The sequence below is a fragment of the Leucoraja erinacea genome, chromosome 7, assembly GCF_028641065.1.
Source record: "Leucoraja erinacea ecotype New England chromosome 7, Leri_hhj_1, whole genome shotgun sequence".
Lineage (NCBI taxonomy): Eukaryota > Metazoa > Chordata > Chondrichthyes > Rajiformes > Rajidae > Leucoraja > Leucoraja erinaceus.
Window position 1 is genome coordinate 34,078,338 of NC_073383.1, and position 19,975 is coordinate 34,098,312.

The 19,975-nt window shown below is 44.4% G+C and overlaps 2 protein-coding genes across 3 annotated transcripts in view; one reads left to right on the top strand and one right to left on the bottom strand.

Annotated features, from left to right (window-relative positions):
* Positions 1 to 19,975, bottom strand: part of zgc:112416 (uncharacterized protein LOC550509 homolog) — a 118,490-nt gene that overhangs the window by 68,113 nt on the left and 30,402 nt on the right. The gene's annotated exons all lie outside the window — the stretch shown is intronic.
* The window catches only part of LOC129698865 (caspase-8-like), a 35,010-nt gene continuing 24,415 nt past the window's right edge, over positions 9,381 to 19,975 (top strand). For both annotated transcript variants that reach the window (XM_055638197.1, XM_055638198.1), the window contains exons 1-2: positions 9,381 to 10,149; positions 13,793 to 14,077. In XM_055638197.1, the coding sequence (XP_055494172.1) occupies positions 13,800 to 14,077 (278 nt within the window). In that variant the 5' untranslated portion in view covers positions 9,381 to 10,149; positions 13,793 to 13,799. The remainder of the gene's footprint in view (positions 10,150 to 13,792; positions 14,078 to 19,975) is intronic.

The following is a 19,975-nucleotide window of genomic DNA, read 5'->3' on the forward strand; positions in this document are numbered from 1 at the left end:
TGAATTTTATCATATTACTAGACTAAGTGGGACCCGTTGGGTCCCAGCATCACACGGGAGGGCTGGTCACCAATGCAATATTCCACCTCTCCACCAATTCCAATATTGCTCGCCAGTGTGGGGGGGGGGAGCTTTCTGTTGCTCTAATATCGGTGTTGCGGGCCGAAGGTACTGGTTTCCAGAGGGCTAGTATAGACATTGTGGGCCGAATGGATTCTTGCAACGATTTTAAAAGCCAACCCAAGACAAACAATTTGGCTGCAGCCACCTGACAACCAAAATTCATTTTGTGAACACAAACTTTTTTAAAAAGGTGAGGCAAACAATTGGGTTGCAGCCATCTGACAACCAAAATTCATTTTGTGAACACAAACCTTTTAAAAAGGTGAGGCAAACAATTGGGCAACAGCCACCTGACAACCAAAATTCATTTTGTGAACACAAACTTTAAATAAAAAGGCAAACAATTTGGCAGCAGCCACATCGAGGGGACTCACCGTGGAGTAGACGTGCGTTCAGTGTTATTCACAGCTCAGAGAGCCGTGACCCTCTCACCTCCTGGGACGGGCAAAGACTGAGTGAAGAACGACACTTCCAGGTTTTATACTCCCTCCCCCCACCCGCCAGTGGGGGCAGCAGGGAGAATGGGGAATTTTTTTTAAACATTAATATCTCTCAGATTTTTCATCAATGGGAAAAATCCTCTGGTCCCGGAAGGCGGAGGGGGGCTCTGAGCGAGGTGGCCAAAAATAATGGCCGTAGGTGGCGGCGTTCTCTCGGAAATCGCAGCACAGTGAGCCAAAAGTGGTCAAGATCAGACTTTTAGTAATATAGATAGTCACTACCTCCTCTGGGTTCCTTTACATTAAGCTCCCTAATTAAATCCAGTTTGTTATACAATACCAAGTCCAGAATTGCATTTTCACTAGTAGGCTCGACTACAAGCTGTTCTATGAAGCCATTTCATGGGTACTCAATACATTCTTTCTCTTGGGATCCAGTCAACCTGCATATTGAAATCCCCCATGACCACTCTAACATTGACTTCTTATATGCCGATTGTATCTCCTGATGTAATTTGCACCCTACATCCTGGACACTGTTCGGAGACCTGTATATAACTCTCATCGTGTTTTTTTTTTTACCGTTGCAGTTTTTTATCTTTACTCATTCCTTACCAGCAGAGCTCACCCACCCCATCTGCCCCCCTGTCTTGTTTATAGGGTGTATAACCTTGAATATTCATCTCCCAGCCCCAATCCTCTTTCAGCCATGTCTCTGTGATACCTCGTCATACATACCAGTTTCTAACTACAAGTAACTAGGTTTTCCCACAATATTTGATCCTTGTTTTAACTCTGCTGGAGTTGTCTCCAGCTAACTGACAACTGGCAATTTTCTACATGTTTGAAAAAATAAATCTCCTTGTTTGCACATAAAGCAACTCCTCTTATTCATGATCAGTTTTCTTGGCCTCAGCCTGGTTTACAAACATCCTATCTTTTCTCTTGCTGCCAATGGCTTGCCTAAACTGATTACTGCCTCTCCCAACTTGACCTTTAAGTCACCGTAACTATATTGACATTATTTCTCATCATGCTTTTCCAGTATGCAAGGATCTTGGTTTAGCCATATTACAAACGTCCTCAATTTTCTTGTAATTTCCAGCATTTCCTGTAACAGAGGTGTGGCACTTTAAAATGTCAAAACAGGGCAGGACAGTAGAGGCATGTTGCCTCGTGGCTTGGTTTGGAAACTTGAGCGCCCAGGAGTAGAAAAGAGTAGAAAAGCATGTTGCCTCGTGGCTTGGTTCGGCAACTTGAGCGCCCAGGAGTAGAAAAGACTGCAAATAGTTGTAAACACTGCCCAGTTCATCATCGGCTCTGACCCTACCATCGAGGGGATCTATCGCAGTCGCTGCCTCAAAAAGGCTGACAGCATCATCGAGGATCCACACCATCCTGGCCACACACTCATCTCCCCGTTGCCTTCACGCAGAAGGTACAGGAGCCTGAAATCTGCAACATCCAGGTTCAGGAATAGCTACTTCCCCACAGCCAAGAGTCAAGTCAAGAGTCAAGAGTCACTTTAATTGTCATTTGGACCCCTGGGGGTCCAAACGAAATGCCGTTTCTGCAGCCATACATTACACACAAATAGACCCAGACACAACATAATTACATTTAACATAAACATCCATCACATAACTGTGATGGAAGGCCAAAAAAACCCAAAAAAAAAACCATCAGGCTATTAAACTTAACTCAAACAAAACTCTGAACATTAATAGCCCATTGCACTTTATCTGCTTATTTAAGTGTATATATATATATATATATATTCAATGGTATATGGTCACACTGATCTGTTCTGTATTTATTTATGCCTACTATATTCTGATGCGCTGAAGCAAAGCAAGAATTTCACTGTCTTATCTGGGACAAATGACAATAAACTCTCTTGAATCTTGACATACACAGTAAATATTAATGCCCTGGAGAGTGTTGTAGAACAGAGAGATATGGAATGCACTTGCTTTGTTCCTGGAAGTGACGAGCCAGGTGGACAGTGTGGTGAAGAAGGCATTTGGCACACGAGCTTTCATTGGGAACGGTACTGAGTACACAAATTGGGACATCTGATGTAGCTGTGCAAGTCAATGATGAGGCTATGCCTGGAGTACTAAGTGTAGTTCGGGTCGACCAGCTATAGGAAGGATATCATTAAGTTAGAAAGGATGCAGAAAAGATTCACCAAGATTTTTACCTGGACTTTCAGTCTTGAGATATAGGGAAAACCTGCATAGGCTGGGACTTTTATCATTGGAACATAGGAGGCTGAGGGATTATCTTATTGGAATATTTAAAACATCATAAGGGGACATGGATAAAGTGAAAGCTCACAGTCTTTTTTCCTAGAGTAGAGGATTGTAAAACTAGAGCACAGGTGAGAGGGCCGAGATTTAATACAGACCTCAGGCATAACTTTTTCACTCAGTGAGTAGTCTGTATCCGGAATGAGCTGCCAGGGGAAGCTATAATAACAGATACAATTACAATTTTTAAAAGAGGTTTGTGTAGATATATGCCGAGGAAGGGTTTGGAGGGATATGGGCCAATTAAAGGCAAATAGGATCAGCACAGAATGCCAATTTAGTTGACATGGACAAGGTGAGCTGAAGGGCCTGTTTCCATGCTATAAATGAGAATTTACTATCACTGGTCAAAGCATAAATAAAAATAGCTTCTCCCCAAGTGTTCCCCATCTCTATTATGTGTTTTTTTTTAGCAGTGGTTAGAGAAGAATTATGCCTTTTTTCTTTGGATAGTAACTCATATAACCATATAACCATATGTCCTCCAATTTTTCAAAGAATTGTTAAGAATTTTTTTTTTTGTGCAGGAACTATCTGCCAAATAAGACAAAGGTACTCCTCAGGTATTCAGAAACAATTCTCAGAAGCAGCATTTCTGAGAATTGGATACAAACATCAGTAGAACAGTCAGAATAAGGTGCAAGTCTATCAGGTCTTTCCCCTTTGCCTTGGCTGGCTTTCACATCTGCTATTATTATTGTGCAAGAGTTGTTTTCCAGTCACAAGGATTAGTGTGCACTAAAGATGACTCACTATACAATACAAAAATTTTAACATTATTTTGGATGAGTCATTGTACACACGTCATTGCAAAGTTCAACAGAATGGTCTTGCATGTGTTTGCCAAATTGTATACAGTATACAGTATACCATTGCAATAACAATCATTCAGAAAGAAACTTGGGTTTTTAAATCTCCCCCATCCTCCCTCAGCTTGCAATGTGCTGATGATATCTGGTCCTATTTGTCCATCAACTTCCTTCATTCCTACCCTTACTCTTAATTCCTAGGCTGTGTGACATGGAACAAAAAAACCCCAGAAATTCCCCCCAATGCTGGCAAGAGTGATGCTGTCTTCACTGGTACCTGTAACAGACCCCAAAAGCTGTATGAAACTGATCCATATATATCATTAGGTTGATGTTGTATTGTGAGAGTTTTGGGCATGATATCTCTACCAACACTAAAACTAGGTGTTTTCATCTCTGTAAAATTAACTTGCTTCAGCACATCTACTGTTGAAACCTTCATCTATGTTTCCACTGCACGTGGACTTTCCAATGGACTTCTGGTGAGATTTCCTTGTTTTATGCTCTGTAAAACTCAGGTGCTTCAAGATACCGACAACAATGTCTTGACTCACTTGAGCATCTCTGTGCTTGATGATATGCACAAATTCTATCAGTTTTATCATCAAAAAACACAGTAGTTTAGTTAAATACAATTTTCCTTCCTGAAATCTGGAAAAGCTGCAGAGAAGATTTACAAGGATGTTGCCAGGACTTGAGGGCCTGAGCTACAGGGAGAGGTTGCACAGACTACGACTTTATTTCTCGGAGCACAGGAGGCTGTATCATCTTATAAAGGCGGTCATCTTATAAAGGTGTATGAATGAATGAATGAATGAATGAATGAGGGAAGGGCAGCCAAGACGATAGGGCATAGAATTCAAGGTCTGGAGGGAAAGTTTTAATAGGAACATGATCATCAACGTTTTCACAAACAGGGTGGTGGGGATATGGAACAAGCTGCCAGAGGAAGTAGTTGAAGCAGATGTAATAGCAACATTTAAAGGATACACACAAGGAACTACATATGCTGGTTTACCAAGAAATACACAAAGTGCTGGAATAACTCAGCGATTCAGGTCAGGACAAGGGTCTCAATCTGAAATGCCGCCTTTCCATGTTCTCCAGAGATGCTGCCCAATTTGCTGAGTTATTCCAGCACTTTGTGAACATTTAAAAGGTATTTGGACAAGTACATGGATAGGAAAGCTCACAATGAGTGCTGTGCCAGCAAACACTGGGGAGGCCTCCAATGTGTCTGGAAACATGGCTGATGTTCCGGCTTGCAAGTAAGACTGATGCGCAGAATACTACAAACCCCCCCCCCCCCACCACCATCTCTCCTGACCATTCTGCTGGCCAATGTACAATCAATAGAAAATAATGTTGTGGCCTTTCGGGGCAAGACTGCTTTATCAAAGAGATAGGAGGGAATGCTGTGTGCTCTCTTTCACAGAGACATTGCTCACACTCAGCTCCCCAGACAGCCATCCAGCCTTATGGTTTCTCCATTCATTGCATGAACAGAATGGAGTCATTGGGGAAAGGGAGAGGAAGTAGTGTTTGCCTCATGGTAAACTGTTAGTGGTGCTCAGATGTGGTGGTCGTGTCCAACTGCTCTCCGCCCCTGGAAGACCTAGCAGTAAAGTGCAGTCCCTTCTACCTCCCGAGGGAATTAATCTCCAACATCTATATTCCACCCCAGCCAGAGATTCATCTAGCTTTGGAGGAGCTGCATGCCATGGTCAACAAACACCAGACAGTAGACCCCACCATCTTTCCTATCAAAGCCGGGGACTTCAACAAGGCCAAGCAATCTCCCAACTACCACCAACATGTGTCATGGAGTATTGCGTCGCACAGTGTGGAAACAGGAACTTCGGCACAACTTGCCCACACTGACCAACGTGCCCCATCTACACTAGTCCCACCTACCCACGTTTCACCCATATCCCTCTAAACTTACCCAAACCATGTACATGTCTGAATGTTTCTTAAACATTGCGATAGCACCTGCGCAAGGTGCCCTGTAGCACCAGAGGATCAAACATCCTCGACCACTGTTATTCCACCATCAAAAATGCCTACTGCTCCATCCCTCACTTTGGGAAATCAGACCATTCAGCTGTGCTCCTTCTTCCTGCATATAATGCAGTGACAAGACTGCAGCACCAGCAGTGAGAACTACAGAGTTGGTCAGAGGAGACAGAGGAATGATTCTGGGATTGTTTGGAGTCAGTAGACAAGATGATGTTCAAGATCTCGGAAACAGACCTGAATGAATGTTACCAACTTCATAAATAAAATGTATGGAGGAGTGTGTTCCCACAAAACCATCCGAGTAGAACACAATGTGCTGAAGTATCTCAGCAGGTCAGGCAGCATCTCTTGAGAACATAGGTAGGTGACGTTTCAGGTCCTGACCCTTCAGACTGGACTCGGAAGCCATCCAAGTGTTCCCCCACCAGCCTTTGATGAACCAGGAGGTCTATAATCTTCTGACTTCCTGATCTCAGGCATTTAAGTCTGGCAACACAGATTCATATATGTTCAGATATGACCTTGATATGAACATCTAATCACCTGAAAGGGATTTTCACTCTTAACTGGAGAATGGGACAAACGTTTGCCAACTATGGCAGGACTTACACGCCATCGTTTCCTGCAAACCAGGAGACAGCTCAAGTGACAGTGAGGCATCTCTCCCGGACAAGCTCAATGCCCACTTCAATAGGGATAACTCCTGCTGTGCCTTCCTGGACTCTCACAGCCCACAAATTTATTGTAAGGCACAGAGAGGGTAAAGTGTCAGAACCCTTTTCCCAGGGTGGAAAGACTAGATGGCATAATTTTATGGTCAGAGAGGGATAGTTTAAAGAAAATGTATAGGGCACGTTTTTTTTACAGAGTAGTGGTCGTGTCCAAATCCTGCTCTCCGCACCAGAGTAGTGGGTACCAAGAATGTGCTGCCAGGGCTGGTGATGGAAATTGATATGCTTGTGATATTTAAGGCTTTTAAATATGCACATGGATATGCATGGATATGGAGGGATATGGCTGGCCCTCCATTCTCCACTGGACCATTTGGACATTAAGAACACATACATGGAGCTGTTGTTCGTCGACTACAGTTGTTCATCAACTACAGCTTGGCATTCAACACCATCATCCCCTCCAAATATTTCATCAAACTCAGGGAACTGGGTCTCTGATCATCCCTTTGCAAAGGGATCCTCAATTTCCTCATCGGTAGACCACAATAAGTATAAAATTGCAACATCACTTCTTCCTCGATAATCATCATCAATGGCACAGTTCAGAGCACATTCCCTTGCTCTACTTTGTCTATACCCATGATTGTGTATTCAGACATAATTCCAAAACTGTCTTTAAATTCACTGTAATATCTGCGTGGTCAGACAAATAGTGGATAATGATGAGTCAGAGTATAGAAGGGAGATAAAAAATCAGATTGAATGGTCGCAGAACAATCATGTTCTCAATGTCAGCTAGACCAAGAAGCTGGGTGTATATATCTCTGAAGGTCTGTTCTGTGAATTATTTGCTACAGAAAGCTGTGGAGGCCAAGTCAGTGGATGTTTTTAAGGCAGAGATATATAGATTCTTGATCAGTACAGGTGTCAGGGGTTATGGGGAGAAGGCTGGAGAATGGGGTTAGGAGGGAGAGATAGACCAGCCATGATTGAATGGCGGAGCAGACTTGATGGGCCAAATGGCCTAATTCTACTCCTATTCCTTATGAGTCTCCTTGGCCTTATCTAATTCTATCCCTGTCGTTTCAATGTTTAAATTTTTCGTGTTTCTACATGAGGCGCCTCATCCGCGTCTCACTGAAATCGCATCCCCCCCCCCCCCCCCCCCCCCAACCCCTCATCCCACCATTCTGTTCAATTTTCATCTTACCCCCTGGAAGTCTGAACTTCTTGTCAAGCTTTCTCAAATTTACTGGGCATATTTAAAAGGCTGCTTTCCAAAATCCCTTTTCAATTAACTGTTTCGCAAAGACAACACTGTAAACCCTCATTTTAACATACCCCTTTATAATGGATTTTGGATATAGCATACGGATCTGCCGACCCAACCCCAGCTCCCACTGTCTCCCCGGCCATTTAGAGCCCCGGCTTCCGATCCCACTCCCAACATGCATGGTGCGCCAGCGAGCCCTTCTTCACCCACCGTACGGTCCAGTGACACAGCTATTGTTGCGGATCGTGTTGCAGCCTCTGGGTACAGCACTTTCTTGAGGCCTCCACCACCGACTAACACGCTCGGTCACCGTGGGGCTTCCTCCTCTCTCATCTGCTGCTATTTCTTGCTGTTGGCAGTGGCTTTGCCCATTCCCCAGTCGACCACCGCCACCTCCTGTTGCTCTGTTCAGTTGGCCCCTTCACCCACCCACCCCACTGCTCCCACTGCCATTGCCTACACCTTCTCCCCCGGAGTCGCCCACACACTCCACCTTGGAAGCAACAGCAGGTGAGACGGGAGGGAGCCCACAGTGAACGAATGTGTTGGTTGTCCAGTCCCCATGGACACCGCCTGCTCCCGCTCCAGGGTTACGCGGGCACGGACATAGTCCTGGAAGAGGGCCAACTCTGGAGTGTGACCATCAGCTGCCCGTTGCCTGGACCTGCGAATGGCCATCTTCGCCAGGCCCAGGAGCAAACCAACAGGGAGACCCCTCCCCTCCCGACCCCCCTTCCCTCCCGACCCTCCATCCTCAGTATCGGATGACCAAAGATCAGGAGCGTGAGACTAAGGTGCAGTCAAAACCTGAGAAGCAGCTCCCTCCGATAATCGTAAAGGGGCTGCAATCTCTCACACTCCATATGCATAAGGAACATGCTCTCTTCCTCGCCGCGGAAGTCACAGGCGAGTCCTTGAACCAACTTAAATATTTATTACATGCCACAACTCTGTGTAACACTCTCCACTCCAGGTCCCGATGTAAAAGGGGAGGACTCCCTTAGAGAGTGACCTCCACCAGGGACCACTCCCACCATTGGGTGGTAACAGGGACCGCCAGGGTGTGTCCGGATGGAGCTGGGGAGACAGTGATGGGTTCTGCAGGTCATTCCATTCACATTCAGTTCACATTCAACCACAAGAAATGCAACACCTGTCCTTTTACCTCCCCCCTCGACTCCATTCAAGGACCCAAGCAGTCGTTCCAGGTGCGACAGAGGTTCACCTGCATCTCCTCCAACCTCATCTACTGCATCCGCTGCTCTAGATGTCAGCTGATCTACATCGGTGAGACCAAGCGGAGGTTGGGCGACCGTTTCGCCGAACACCTCCGCTCGGTCCGCAAGAACCAACCTGACCTCCCGGTGGCTCAACACTTCAACTCCCCCTCCCACTCCGAATCCGACCTCTCTGTCCTGGATCTCCTCCATGGCCAGAGCGAGCAACACCGGGAATTGGAGGAACAGCACCTCATATTCCGCTTGGGGAGTCTGCATCCTGCGGGCATGAACATTAAATTCTCCCAATTTTGTTAGCCCTTGCTGTCTCCTCCCCTTCCTCAGCCCTCGGGCTCCTCCTCCTTTTTCCTCCCTTCTCCCCGCCACCCCCTATCAGTCTGAAGAAGGGTTTCCGCCTGAAATGTTGCCTATTTCCTTCACTCCATAGATGTTGCTGCACCCGCTGAGTTTCTCCAGCTTTTTTGTGTACCTCACATTTTATACTTGTTTTATTTACATTTCTGAAACTCTATGGTGTTTTAGAGACATTGCAGGGGGTGTCATTAGCGGACCAGAAATGTATTGTCAATTCATTAACATGTGACCTATGCTGGTCCGGAAGAACGGCTCTGGAACCGATGTTGCCGGAAAATCAGCCTTCAATCTGTATATGAAGAGGGACATTTTGTTGGGTTATTGAGAACAAATGTGGGGCGAATCGTAAAGATCTTCAATGTTTGGAATCAGCCAGACGTGATCCTGTCCACGCTGAACTTCCATGAACTGTATGGTCCCAGGGGTTTGTTGGAAGCGAGGACCTTGACAGTTTCCTTGTGCAGCTCATTGACATTTTAGACTGACGTGCAAAACATAAAGTGCTGGAGGAACTCAGCAGGACAGGCAACATCTGCGGGGGGAAAGGGGTCGGGACCTTCTTCACGCTGTCTTTTTGCCCAGGACTCCAGCCGATCCAGTCTCTTGCGTTTCCACCGCGCTCGCGTGATAGCGATTTATTTCCTGGACTATTACAGAAGTTTAAACTTGGCGCAGTTACCCCCGGAAAAGTGAAACCAACCTATAAGCACTTACGTCCAAATATTATACTTACGTCCTTCCTCAAACTCAAGCCACTACTTGACCAGGAGAGCCCCCTGTTCCGAGGGTTACATTATCCAGTGTGAACAAGATTTTAGATTAATTTTCAAAACGAAGACAATCGCAGTGAGGATCGCCTCACGCTGTTCCCGTCCGAAACCTTTCGAGGCAACGCAAAACTCACGAAGTAAGTTTTAATCTTTCTTCCCATAGTCGTGAATTATTATGGTGACATTTCTTAGTTCGAAACAATTAGTCGCAGGAAAAGTATATTCGGTGAATTGCATGGTCGGCTCATTAGAATTTTTTTTTTAAACTAAGAAGAGGGAGGTGGGGGGAAGCAGTTGACAATTCTCTCGATTTCCCGTAAGTCGAGGGCGGATTGCCTCCACTTAGACGGCCACAGAACGGCGCAGCGGCACTTTCTGTGTTCCCACCGCTCCTTGTCGGTTTCCTCACCCTTTACCAGCGGCCAGCGCTGAAAGGCGACGTATTCCGATACTCGACTTATCAGAGTTGGATTTCGTCTGGGTTGAGAAGAATTCAGTCTTTCGACCAACCGGAATGTCGGTCTGATTTAATTGGGGTCCAGGTCCGTAACTCCCTCACAGTGGGAACACAAGTAAATTGACTGGTGAAGTCAGTGCACTGAATATGCGTCAGGAAGACATGTTGCACCTTTATAGGACTTTATTAGGCCGCGTTTGTGTGCAATTCTGGCCGTCCCGTTTCAGTTCGTGAAGGCTTTGGAGATGGTGCAGGGTGTTTACCAGAATGCTGCCTGGATAAGAGAGTATTAACAGTAAGGAGAGGTTGGCAAAGCTAGATTGTTTTTCTCTGGAGCATCAAAGGTTGGGGGTGCCGATGCACCCCCTCTCAATCATCCCCTCCCCCACCCTAGTAGTCAACAAGCTTCACTGTCACCTTGTTGGGAGTCACTGTCTGTATAATTAGTCATCACTTACCCCACAGCCAACAATGGACCAATGTGGGCTCCACGTTTCCTTGATCATTGTTGCTCTTTGCATACCTTTCATTTATTTGCCCTATGTACCTTTTATATCTCTCGTTTCCCATTCCCCTGACTCCCAGTCTGAAGAAGGGTCGCGACGTCCAGAGATGCTGCCTGGCCCGCTGAGTTGCTCCAGCTTTTTTGTCTAGAGGAGAGACCTGACAGAAGTATGTAAAATTAAGAGAAGTATAGATAGGGAAGGTAGTCAGAACCATTTTTCTAGGGTGGAAATATCAAAGACTAGAGGGCATAGATTTAAGGTGAGAGGGGCAAAGTTCAATGGAGATGTGCAGGGCAAGTTTTTTTTATAGAGAGTGGTAGGTGCCTGGAATATGCTGCCATGAGTGGGCATGGAGGCAGAAACGATAGTGGCATTTAAGAAGCCTTTGAATAAGCACATTGATATGGAGGGATATAGATCATGTGCAGGCAGAGGAGATTTTAGTTTAACCTGACATCATGTACGCCACAGATATTGTGGGCCGAAGCGCCTGTTCCTGTGTTATACTGTTCTATTTTCTATGTTCCTACTGGGGCTTGAAGCTGGCACTCTTCATTTATAGAGATAAAGGCATTTGGTCACATTTGCTCAATGCTATGGCTTAGCATTTGCATGCTCTTCACCAACACTGACTGGCTCTACCTCACAGTTCTGGTGGTCTGAAATTTGACCTGATGAAAACTCATTTTCCTGAAACATAATTGTGATGCTTGCTCAGCAGATGCTGCCCATTCAACTGAGTATCCCCAACCATTTCTGTTTTTAGTTCAGAGACCCACTGCTATTTTGTTTCCCTTGCCCCTCATCACCGATCTGCAATATCTCAGCACCTTAATTTCCCACAGTTGATCTCTCCGACCTTTCCTCAGACCATCAACCATCAACCACTGCACTACAGAGCTTCTGAAATAATTGAGATGGGAAGTGGCATTAGATGGACAGCAAAAAAATAGCATTCATTGCCTATCGTCATGTGCTCTTGAGTCAGAGGTGAATAGTCCTTTGAGTCATCACCTGCCTCTGCAACTGGATTCTTGACTTCCTGATCCATAGACCACAGTCAGTAAGAAAAGGCGACACAGGATGCTGTACTATAATTCTCAATACAGATGGTCCACGTGGATGAATTCCCTGCCTCCTGTATATTCATGACTGTGCAGCCAAATTCTGCTCTAACTCCAGAGTGGGGGCAGATCTCGAACAATGACCAGTCAAAGTACAGGAAGGAGATAGAGAGCTTAGTAATATGGTGTCAGGAAAACAGGCTTTCCCTCAACATCAGTAAGATGAAGGAGTTGGTCATTAATTTCAGGGAGCAAAGTGTATACATGCCCCAGTCAGTATCAATAGTGGAGATGGTCAAGAGCATAGCCATAAATATCACAATAATTTGTCCTGATCCAACAACTGAAGCAACAGCCAAGAAAGCACACCAACTCCTTGACTTTTTCAAGAGACTAATGGAAATTCATAATTTCTCCAACTTACCAATTTCTTCAGATGCATTGTAAAAATCATACAGTACAGAAAGTATTCTTCAAATGCCTTTGGGGAATGGCTCAAACTGTAGCCATAATACACCAATGGAGGAGGGAATGTATGTTTGGGATAGCAAATGGGGTTCTAATGGATTGCTATATTCCTGAATGGTAAAGAGCTTCATTAATTTTATCGAGCTGCGCACATCCAGGCAAATGCATAATATTCCATCGCATACCTAACCTGTGACATTTGGATGTTGGAAAGGGTGTCAGGAGCTTTTGCTAAAAACGTGGCTAGAAACGGCAATTCTGGACTGCAGCCATCAGTACTGGAGCTGGATCAATGTTTGATTCCCTAGCCTTTGCTGTATCTAGTGCTTGTATCCATTTCTTGTTTTCTTGCAGAGCGAATTAAATAGGGTGGAATGGGGGGGGGGGGGATTTGAAGAGGCAGTTGAGATGAATCATACACTCAGTATTTTCTGCCTGAGCATGGTTGTAAATGCTTCAGCCCTTAGCATTCACATTTATTTACCCCTGCCCTCTTCAATACCTTTCTGAGCATCAATCACTACTACCCTAAGCTCATAACTTTCATCCAACCCATTTAGTTTAGTTTAGAGATACCACGCAAAAACAGGCCCTTTGGCCCACCGACCACCCCACACCGACCAACGATCCCTGCACACTAACACTATATACATACACAAGTGACAATTTTACATTTCTGCCAAGCCTGTACAAACCTGTACATCTTTGTGGAGTGTGGGAGGAATCCGAAGATCTCGGAGAAAACCCACGAAGGTCACGGGGAGAACGTACAAACTCCATACAGACAGCACCCGTAGTCAGGATCGGTCCTGGGTCTTTGGCGCTGTAAGGCAGTAGCTCTACTACTGCGCCACTATGCCCGATCTACTATGCCACCATGCCGCCCTACTACGTCAGTGTGCCACCTACCATCTGCTGGCCAGAAATTATTTCACCTACAAATCTGATGACACAACTCAGCATCTGTGGTCTCACCCAAACGTTAACTTCAACCTTAATTGCTATTCATACACCCCCCCCCCCCCCCCCCCCCCCCCCCCCCCCAATCCCATCACTAATTATAACACACCTCAAGGATTCCAGCAGTGCCAATGCACTCTACCGATTGTTTGGTCTACCCTCCTTCCGATCCCTGATTCTCTTCCTCGGGCCTGGGGGCCTGTCTCCCTTGACAATCTGGACCTGAAACCATTCCTGGGCTTGACTTTGTTGGCTCTTGCACAATCTAACAGGACCAGTCAATTATTTCTATGCTGAAATGTTGCTTTTCTTTTGGGTTATGAAGGGTGAAGATGGCTACTGTCAAAAAACGGACTTTGCTGAAAATAAGTGAAGAGCTGGATGAAGAGGAGGTGAAGGACATGAGATTCTTATGCAGTGACCACATTCCAACAGGCAAACGGGTGGAGAATGCCCAAGATCTATTTAAATTACTAGAGGAACTAAATCTGGATATTTGTTATGAACTCTTATATCAAATTAAGCGATATAAATTGCTTTCTGATCTAGAAATTCATGATATGGAGCAGTTCTTGAAACAACCAGGGAATTGTAAAATCTCAAATTACAGGTATTTTCCGTATCTATTTAATTGTTTATTTGTTGTGCTGCCTTACCTTGAAGTAACTGTTCTGACAAATGTTCGTCACCCAGAACAGTAACTTGTTTTTCACATGTCCTGCCTGACGTGCTGAGTGTTTCCAGCATTTTCTGTTTTCCAATGTGTATATTTTGGGGATTTTGATAGAATAACTGATTGGACACTAACTTTATTGATATTAGTTTGACCTTTTCCCACAAAACTGCTTGCTAAAATCTATTCATGCTCATAAAAGATTCATTGTTTAAACTCAAAAGAGTAAAGGCCCAGTTTGCTTAAACTCTTGAGCTAACCAAGAAATCAATTTAGACACAAAAAGGTGGAGTAACTCAGCGGGACAGGCAGCATCTCTGGAGAGAAGGAATGGGGGACGTTTCGGGACGAGACCCTTCTTCAGATTAGTGAACTTTCACTGTGCTTTCTCTATTTGAAGTAGATCTTTCCAAAGGTATGGATACCAGACCTGCGCACAATATCCCAAGCGTGGTCCAACCAGGACCTGATTATAATTGGACTCTCAAAACTTGAACGTAAACTGTGGATAGCTGTGATCTCTGCAGCATCCCACCTGTCACATCCTCACAACCTGAACATAAACTGATGAAATCTGCCTACTATTTTCTATCCATTAACCGCTCCTTAATTCACTCTTTATGGTTTAGTTTTAGTTTATTGTCATGTGCACCGAGGTACAGTGAAAAGCTTTTTGTTGCATGATATCCAGTCAGCAAAAAGACAATATATGATTACAATCGAGCCATTTACAGCCTTATCCATGATAAGGGAATAATGTTTAGTGCGAGATAAAGCCAATAAAGTCTGATCAAAGAATCCAAGAATCACCATTTAGGTAGATAGTAGTTCAGGGCTGCTCTGAATCTGGAAGTGCTTCAGGATTGCTCTTCCTGACTCTGGAGGTGTGCGTTTTCACACTTCTATACCTTTTGCCCGATGGAAGAGGGGAGAAGAGGGAGTGGCCAAGGTGTGACCCAAGCAAGTGTTAGGTGTTGCACTTTGGAGGTTGAATGTAAGGGGAAAGTATATAGTTAACGGCAGGACCTTTAATAGCATTTATGTGCAGAGGGATCTTAGAGTCCAAGTTCATAGCTCGCTGAAGATGGCAGCAGTAGATAGGGTGGTAAATAAGGTATATATAATCCTTGCATTCATTGCTAAGGGCTTTGAATATAATAATATGCAGCTCTATAGGACTTTGGTGAGGCCTAACCCACAATTCTTCAGTTGGCGAACCCTCCAAAATGTCCTCTCCGAGTATCGCCATGACATTCTCCCAGATTAGCAAAGCAACACCTCCAACTCTTTTACCCCCTCCCTCCACCTCTCTCTATCTCATCTGAAACATCGACACCCAGGCATGTTGAGCTGCCAGTCGAGTCCCTCTCGCAACCAAGGCCACATCAGTCAGAAAATGGTGTTAGGTAAACTAATCAGGAGATGATGTTAGGTAAACTGTTGGGACTGAAGGCAGATTCCCCAGGGCCTGATGGTCTGCATCCCAGAGTATTCAAGGAGGTGGCCCTAGAAATTGGGGATGCTTTGGTGATCATTTTCCAATGTTCTCTCAACTCTAGATCAGTTCCTGTGGACCTAAGGGTAGCCACACTTTTTAAGAAAGGAGGGAGAGTGAAAACGGGGAATTATCGACCAGTTAGCCTTACATCGGTAGTGGGGAAGATGCTTGAGTTGATTGTTAAAGATGTTATAGCAGCACATTTGGAAAGCAGACAGGATTGGTCAAAATCAGCATGGATTTATGAAGGGGAAATCATGCTTGACTAATCGTCTGGGATTTTTTGAGGATGTAACAAGTAGAACGGATAAGGGAGAGACAGTGGATGTGGTGTATCTGGACTTTCATAAAGCCTTTGACAAGGTACCATAAGAGATTAGTGTGCAAAATTGGAGCACATGGTATTGGGGGCAGGGTATTGACATGGATAAAGAATTGGTTGGCAGACAGAAAGCAAAGAGTAGGAATTAACATGTCCTTTTCAGAATGTCAGGCAGTGACTAGTGGGGTGCCGCAAGACTCCTTGCTGGGACCCCAATTATTTACATTACTGTATATATTAATGATTTAGATGAGGGAATTAAATGTGACCTCTCCAAGTTTGCGGATGACACAAAGCTGGGTGGCAGTGTGAGCTGCGATGAGGATGTTATGAGGCTTCAGGGTGACTTGGATAGGTTGGGTGAGTGGGCAGATGCAGTATAATGTGGATAAATGTGAGGTTATCCACTTTTTTGGCAAGAACAGGAAAGCAGTCCGATTAGGAAAAGGGGAGATGCAACGAGACCTGGGTGTGCTTGTTCATCAGTCACTGAAAGTAAATATGCAGGTATAACAGACAGTGAAGAAAGCTAATGGCATGTTGGCCTTCATTGCGAGAGGATTTGAGTTTAGGAGCAAGGAGGTCCTACTGCAGATGTACAGGGCCCTGGTGAGACCGCCCCTGGAGTATTGTGTGCGATTTTGCTCTCCCAATTTGAGGAAGGACATTATTGCTATTGAGGGAGTGCAGCGTAGGTCCACCAGTGTAATTCCCAGGATGGCGGGACTGACATATAACAAAATAATGGATCGATTGGGTTTATATCCACTGGAATTTAGAAGGATGAGAGGTTATCTTATAGAAACATAAAATTCTTAAGGGATTGGACAGGCTAGATCAGGGGTGGGGAACCTTTTCATGTAGGTAAGTTGCAAAACGTAATTGAAGCGTCGCTGAAAATCTGTCCCAGCCCGTGTGTGCGATTTTGGCGCCATTTAGAGGGGGGCGGGTTTAAAACGCAATTTTCCCCAGGCTGTTCAAATCAAGGATGTTCAGCCTAGTTAATTATTAACGAAACATCGCTGGAAGATTCCGTCGCTTGAGCTATTATTAGTTTTAAAGGCTTTATTTACTTGTTATAGTAGGTTAAAAATTAACTGTATGAGATCCGCCCGACAACGGGCCGGATCTCATACAGGAGAAAACGGAAGGTAGGCTGTTTATTTTTATGTTAAAAAGGGCTTCTTAAGATCCCTTTATACAAAATTTAATGTTGCGAGTAGCTAATTTGGGGCCCATTATATCCCGCAGTATTTTTCTGGGCATTTGAGGGCACAAATCTACCGCAATGTGAACGTTCTAAACCAGCGCGTTCACAGGATCCCACTAGAAAGCTGATTTAAATGGACATTAATTTACTGCAATTGAACACTAAATTCCTTCCATTTGGCCTATAAATGTAAATGAGATTTAAAAATCATGTTTTATTGTGAATTATTTGTGAATATTATTTGGACACTTGGGCTATTTAAAAATGTTAATAATTTATTAAGAAATGGATAGATGTTTAGATCTGGTAATTGAAGTTTGGAATTAGCTACAATTGGGTAACTAACTAATTATATGCTTTAATTCCAGGTCATCCAAGTAAGATTATTTTATGTTTGTTTCAGAATGCTTCGATTTATGATAACTGAAAATTTCATTCAGTTCTCTTAATTTTTAAGAAAGTTATGGGCTTTTGACTGTCCACGATCACAGCTTTTTTGTTATGTCCATAGAAAATCAATAGGGAACAAGATGCTAATTTCCGAGTATGAAAATGGCCATAACCTTTTAAATACTTGAGATATGAAAGTGAATTAGGTGTCAAATTAAACTTCTTTTTATGCTTTATCTGATGGGATAAATTGCAGACTTGATTTTTTAAATCTCAAAATTTTGTAACATTGCTATTTCATGTTGGCACTCCTGCACCTATTTTTTCTATCATAATTCCAAGCAATGATGCAGACTCTAGGTTCACCAGCTTTACCCACAATACTTTTTGCATTGAAGTAAGCAATCAGTGCTTCATTATCCCCATATTCACGAACCTCTTCCTGCCTTTGAGGCTTGCATATCATAAACTTCATTTTCTCATCAGCCTTTCCATTTATTGAACTGCTGCTCTGGTTCCCACCCTCCTGCCATTATAGTTTAAACACTCCTGAGTAGCTCTAACAAACCTCCTTGCAAGAATATTGGTGCCTCTCCAGTGCAGGTGCAACCCATCTGTTTTGTACAGGTCATCTCTGCCTCAGAAGAGATCCTAATGGTCCATTCTGGTCGCCCCATTACAGGAAAGATGTGGAGGCCTTGGAGAGGGTACAGGTGAGGTTTACCAGAATGCTGCCTGAATTAGAGGGTTTCAGTTACAGGGAGAAGTTGGATAGACTTTGGTTATTTATTCTGGAATGTCAGAAGTTGAAGGGACACTTGATTGAATTATATAAAATTATGAGAGGCATAGATATGGTAAACAGTATTGAAGCTGAGACCAATGCTGTTTGTGATTTATATCAAAGATATGGACGAGAGTGTAAAGACCTAATTAGTAAGTTTGCAGATGACACTAAAGTGGGTGGCATTGTAGATTGTGAAGATGGTAATCAAAAGTTACAGCGGGATCCTGATCGGCTGGTCAAGTGGGCCGAGGAATGGCTAATGCAATTTAATGCAGATAAGTGCTAGGTCCGCAAGTAAAATTTGGTCGGCATGGTTCTTTTTAACTCGTAGTGCAGTGGAATGGGGTCGTTATTTAGTTACAGGCAGTCGAGGGCAGCCATAGGCAATCTCCTTCGCTTACCGGGCATTTTGATCGGCTCATTGGAGTTTTCAGGACCAAGGAAAACCGACCAGTAGGTAAAATGCCCACTAAACTTTATTATACTTCTTAAAAAGTATAATAACCCCCCCCCCCCCCCGCGCTCTCTAAAGGACATAACATTACTATGCAGCTGTCTTTGACCTTCCTCTTCATCGCGGGTCTGAATTTCAGACAGTGCTCCCCCGCTGTGTGTGTGTGTGTGTTGTGTGTGTGTGTGTGTGTGTGTGTGTGTGTGTGTGTGTGTGTGTGTGTGTGTGTGTGTGTGTGTGTGTGTGTGTGTGTGTGTGTGTGTGTGTGTGTGTGTGTGTGTGTGTGTGTGTGTGTGTGTGTGTGTGTGTGTGTGTGTGTGTGTGTGTGTGTGTGTGTGTGTGTGTGTGTGTGTGTGTGTGTGTGTGTGTGTGTGTGTGTGTGTGTGTGTGTGTGTGTGTGTGTGTGTGTGTGTGTGTGTGTGTGTGTGTGTTCCTCAACGCTGTCGGTCTAACCAGCTCAAGGTTTTCCAGGCGAGTGCCCTCGAGCTTGAAGGTCGAGGACACTCTTCTTAACTCGCAGACAGCCCCTTAAAGCTTCATCGGCCAGGAAATTGAGTATGTTATGTTACACCTGTACAAGATGTTGGTGAGGCCATATTTGGAGTATTGTGCTCAGTTTTGGTCACCCTGCTATAGGAAGGATTTTGTTATGCAAAAGAGTGCAGAGAATATTTACAAGGGTGTTACCAGGACACGTGGGCCTGAGCTATAGGGAGAGGTTAGGCAAGCTAGGTCTTTATTCCTTGGAGCACGGGGGGCTGAGGCTGAGGGGTGATCTTAGAGATGAGTAAAATCATGAGGGGAATTGATAGGGTGAATGCACAGTCTTTTACCCAGAATAGGGGAATCAAGAACCAAAGGACATAGGTTAATGTGAGAGGGGATAGATTTAATAGGAATCTGTGTGGCAACTTTTTCACACAACGGGTGGAGGGTATATGGAACGTGCTGCCAGAGGAGGTAGTTCAGGCAGTTACTGTATCAACATTAAAAGAAATTTTGACAAATACATGGATAGGAAAGGCTTAGAGGGATATGGGCCAAACGTGGGCAGGTGGGACAAGTGTAGATGGTGCATCTTGCTTGCTGTGTGACTCAATGACAAGTGTTATAATTTGCAGAGAGGGGATGTTGAAAAAATAAGGGAAATGTCTGAGAGAAGGTGCAGACCAAAGTG